Genomic DNA, 5,000 nt, shown 5'->3' with positions numbered 1-5,000 from the left:
GTGCTGTTACGTTCTGTCTGACATTGATGTTGTGTTGTTGTTGTTGTGTGATGTACATTGTCCACTTTATCCCTGAATGTCTAAGAGGCTAACTTAACCCTTTTGTGTAGCGCCTCTGATATTTGCCGAAAATACTCAACTACATCATAACAACATTGCTATGACATTACCAAAAGCCTTAAGTAACAGATTAAGACAACCCCATTATAGCTTATAACATACAGTAGGTTCTGGGCTAAGGGGTTACTGTAGTAAGTAGAACAGTGAAGAAAATAAGTTTCTATGGTGTGTCAAGTTGACTATAGAGTTTTACCTTTTGCATAGTAGTGTTCAATGGTTCACCTAAGAGTGTATTAAAATGACTGCTTGTGTGTGTCTTTTGAGAAGGAAATTGCCTTTTTAGAAGAGAGTTCATTGTTTTGAGACAAGACGTGCATTTTTCAGGGGTAGCGGGGAGTTTTGCCCGTTGTGTGTAGAGTTTTGAGAATTCAAGAACTCATTCTGAAATTTGCTTGTCAGCAATTGAGAAAAACTGTAATATGTTCCTGTTATGATGTAGTTGAGTCTTTTCAGCAATGTGTGAACGGATCCGCCTGTGGGCCCATCATGTATGCTCCATTGCTTTGTGCCCTGAGGATGGTCTCTGACTGAAAGCTCGACTATTAACCCATTTTAGCCTCAGGCACCTGAGAAAAACGTCTGCTGAATTATTAACCCTTTTTGGGAAAAGGTACCTTCTTCCTATTAAAACCTAAATATCTTAGCCTCTGAAGCACATATAAACACGAAAGAAGTTGCATTTAAAAGCTAGGACCCTCATCCTGCATTAGAACATGTTCATTCAGCTCTTACATACTGTACTCACATTTTTAATTACAAAAAGTTCAAATCTCAAGATCCTGAATGCAGCATTTCAACAACATATAGGCCTACACATGATCAGGCTAAAATGGGTTAAATGAACAAAAGGATTTAAGAGTGCAGACATTTCACTTTCTTGTTTCCCAATTCTTGTTTGTGTTTGGCACATTTTAATCATGGATGCTGTGTAATCTGTTTACATATCTAAAAGTGTAATACAATGGGTGTGTTTGGTGTGGCTGCCTCCTCCGGTGAACATAGTACTGTCTTTAAAGGGACACTGTGTGAGATTTTTAGTTGTTTATTTGCAGAATTCATACTGCCCATTAATTAATGTTACCTTTTTCATGAATACTTCACACCACCACCAAATTCTAAGTATTCATTATGACTGGAAAAATTGCACTTTTCATACATGAAAAGGGGGATCTTCTCCATGGTCCGCCATTTTGAATTTCCAAAAATAGCCATTTTTAGCTGCAAAAATGACTCTGCTTGGACCATACTACAAAATAGTTGTTTATTACTTAGTAAACTTTCATGTAAAAATCGAATTTGGCAATAGGCAGCCCAATTTCAATGAGCAGCATAGTTGCAGGCAGTACTTTTTTGACCATTTCCTGCACAGTGTCCCTTTAACCTGCTGTTGTTACCTCCGCAGGGGAACATCGTGCTGGCAGCTGAGTCTGAGGCCGAACAGAACCAGTGGCAGGAGATGCTGCAGGACTCTGGCAAAGTGTAAACAACACACACACACACGCGCACGCGCGCACGCACGCACACACACACACACACACACACACACACGCACACGCACACACACACACACACACACACACACACACACACACACACACACACACACACACACACACACACACACACAACTGCTCTACCAATAACATGTCCCCAAGAACAAGCAGCCAACTATTCCAACAGACATGGCCACCATTCCACCTGCCACCATTCCAACTCACTGCCATTCTACCCATACACCAACATTCTATGAACATTCTACCCATAACCCACCATTCTAGAACATTCTACCCATAGCCGCAATTTTACAGGAAGTTGCCACTCTGCTAGCAACAACATTCTACTCGCAGCTGCTATGGCTACTACTACCATAGCCTTTCTACCTATAGCCGTCCCACAGGCTATTCGCCCCATTATACAAAATTTGGCCGCAGTTCAATGGATTTGCATTAGGGGCGCTGTTCAGACAGAGCAGATTGGGGTTCCCCTATTGGGCTGGGGCTAATCGCCCACAATAAGTCCTCCCTAGCAGCTGAAACCTGGACATATTACGGTCGTCTCTGACTGCAAATTAAACATTAAAATTTAAAACACAGTAACCTAGGAGTTATATCCGTCTAGTTTCTTACAGCTTCGACATTTCGGCATAGTCTTCACTAGCTTCTAGCTAAGGAAATGACGACATCCAATTGGTGAATGGGGAACTAAACCGGATGCTAACGTCGGCGAGACGTAGCCTAGCCACAAGCTAACTGACAAACGTGAGGCCAACAACTCGGCCGATCGTGATGTACGCCACAAATAGACCAATCGACCTCATATTTAGACACTACAATGTTGATTTCTGCCTTCGATTTTCATCAGTTAAGAAATCTAGCGTCGGATTAACACATTTTTAAGGTAGTAAAGCGAGTTGCCGCCATGTTTGTTTTCCAGAATCACCCGGGTAGAGAGCTCACGTGCAGCATTCTGGGTAATTGAGTTTCACGTTATTCATGCACAAAATGCGTGTTTTTAAAAAAATGCAATGAGTTTAAAAAATCAAACCAAATGCCATTTGGAAGGGCAATTTACACTTCCTTTAGGAAAAATAAAATGAAAACCGGTGACCTTCCATATCGGACACATCAGTTGCGTCTATTGTGGAGCTTCATAGGACCCCCATTCATTCTGACGGCTCTCCTCTGCTTGAACATCGCCGCCCCGTGGACAGTACCACCCGGAAGAAGCTGCCAGTTTGGCCTCTCCTCTATAAATCCTCCCTGATACTACCCACATTTACTTTACAGACAGACAGACACCATTCTACCCCCAAAAACCTACCCTCCTCCACCATCCTGTTCAGATTGATCAGTCTACACAAATACCATTCTCCTGACAACAACATTGTGTTCACCTCCACCCGTAGCAATATTCTACCCATCTCCACCATTCTACCCATAGCAATATTCTACCCATCTCCACCATTCTACCCATAGCAATATTCTACCCATCTCCACCATTCTACTCACAAGAGAACCAGTCTACACACCGCGACCATGTCCACAGCATTGAACCCCAAGCTGCCACTCTAGAACCATTCACAAGAACCATTCTACCCTCCAACACAAGAGGGAGTCTACCCATCACCACCATGAACACAGAACAACTAAACAGTCTACCCTTAGCCCACCCATCTAAGCTAACGACTCTAAACACACCTACCCACGCCTCCTTAAACAAACTTTTTTTCTCTTTCGTTTTGCTTCATTGTGCACTTCTTTTTAAGCCAAGCATTTCATCTATTTTAGTTATATAAAAATGTCATCTTTTGGTTCACATATTTATTGAAACCTCTCATACACGTTTATCTACACACACACACACACATACATTTTCTCTTTATTGTGTTGACTGTGATGGTTGTTTGTCTTGTGTGTCCTTGTGCGTCCCTATGCCACCACCAAAGAAAACTTTCCATTTTATGCAAGTTTAATGGACAATAAAGAAGTCTAAGTCTCATCTATTTCCCTGCAGCACGTGGAAGAATGCCCAGCTAGGGGAGGCGATGATCGAGAGTCTGGAGGCACAAGGCCTGCAACTGGCCAAGGAGAAGCAGGAATACCTGGGTAAGAGAAGCAGCAATACCTGGGTAAGAGAAGCAGGGGTACCTGGGTAAGAGAAGCAGGAGTACCTAGGTAAGAGCACAGGGATGCCTGGGTAAGAGAGGCAGGGATACCTGGGTAAGAGAAGCAGCAATACCTGGGTAAGAGAAGCAGGAATACCTGGGTAAGAGAAGCAGCAATACCTGGGTAAGAGAAGCAGGAATACCTGGGTAAAAGCACAGGGATACCTGGGTAAGAGAAGCAGGGGTATCTGGGTAAGAGAAGCAGCAATACCTGGATAAGAGCAGTGGGATACCTGGGTAAGAGAAGCAGGGATACCTGGGTAAGAGCAGAGGGATACAGTACCTGGGTAAGAGAATCAGGGGTACCTGGGTATGACCACAGGGGTACATGGGTAAGTGAAGCAGGGATAACTGGGTAAGAGAAGCAGGAGTACTGGGTAAGAGAAGCAGGAGTACCTGGGTAAGAGAACAGGGATATATTCAGGTATATTCAGGTCTATTCAGTTCTGCCATTACTTTGATTGTATTGTCCCGGGCCTATCCAAAGCTGTCATTCACCCTGGCCATAAATAATCCAGAAAACAAGATAAATCATCACACAATGATAGATTTTGATGTACTATTTTGTAGAATTCTTGCACACCTCCTTTGGTCAGGTGCTATAGGAGGGGAACCACTGGGTCAACAACGCTAGAGACAAGGCATTTGTAGTGTTTACTTGTGATGTTTGGATCCATTGACCCTCTTCGAGCAATTGCTTGAAGAAGGTCAATAGACCGAAAGATTGCAAGTAAACATTGCAAATGTGAACAGTGTGCGGGAGCTGTCTTGTCACTAGATTTGGATTTACTGAAATTCAGCATGTTTATTCTGGTGAAGAAGGCTGGAGGCTGTATTAGTATACACTAGGCCTATATCTCAGATGCAATTTCAGAGGCAGGCAAATGCTTCCCTTTCCCACAAGTTCTAGATTAATCTGTGATCATTCTATTGCTAGGTTCAGCTCATTTGCATAGTGCTTGCTATGCTTCAATGTTCCTTTACCTTTTCATTTTCAGTTCATTATAATTTTAATGTTATTCATAATTTGTTCTAATGTAGTATGTTTAAGCAATATTTTGCATTGGTTATGCCAAAACATCATATTTGCATTTGGATTAGAGTTCTACTGGACTGGAGAAAGGTTGTGTAATAGCTGTAAACTCAGATGTGTGTTGTTTCTATAAAGCAAAGGACATAGAAGTGGAGTGACTGAGAAGTTGCACAGGATAACATG

The 5,000-nt window shown here is 42.5% G+C and overlaps 1 protein-coding gene across 1 annotated transcript in view; it reads left to right on the top strand.

The window, feature by feature from the left end:
- The window catches only part of plekhd1 (pleckstrin homology domain containing, family D (with coiled-coil domains) member 1), a 50,802-nt gene that overhangs the window by 8,068 nt on the left and 37,734 nt on the right, over window positions 1-5,000 (top strand). The window contains exons 4-5 of the mRNA XM_063183937.1: window positions 1,523-1,599; window positions 3,634-3,725. Of these exons, the coding sequence (XP_063040007.1) occupies window positions 1,523-1,599; window positions 3,634-3,725 (169 nt within the window). The remainder of the gene's footprint in view (window positions 1-1,522; window positions 1,600-3,633; window positions 3,726-5,000) is intronic.

This window comes from Engraulis encrasicolus, chromosome 19, assembly GCF_034702125.1.
Source record: "Engraulis encrasicolus isolate BLACKSEA-1 chromosome 19, IST_EnEncr_1.0, whole genome shotgun sequence".
NCBI classification, from domain to species: domain Eukaryota; kingdom Metazoa; phylum Chordata; class Actinopteri; order Clupeiformes; family Engraulidae; genus Engraulis; species Engraulis encrasicolus.
The sequence above is the reverse complement of the archived record's forward strand: the minus strand, read 5'-3'. Positions and strand labels throughout refer to the sequence as shown.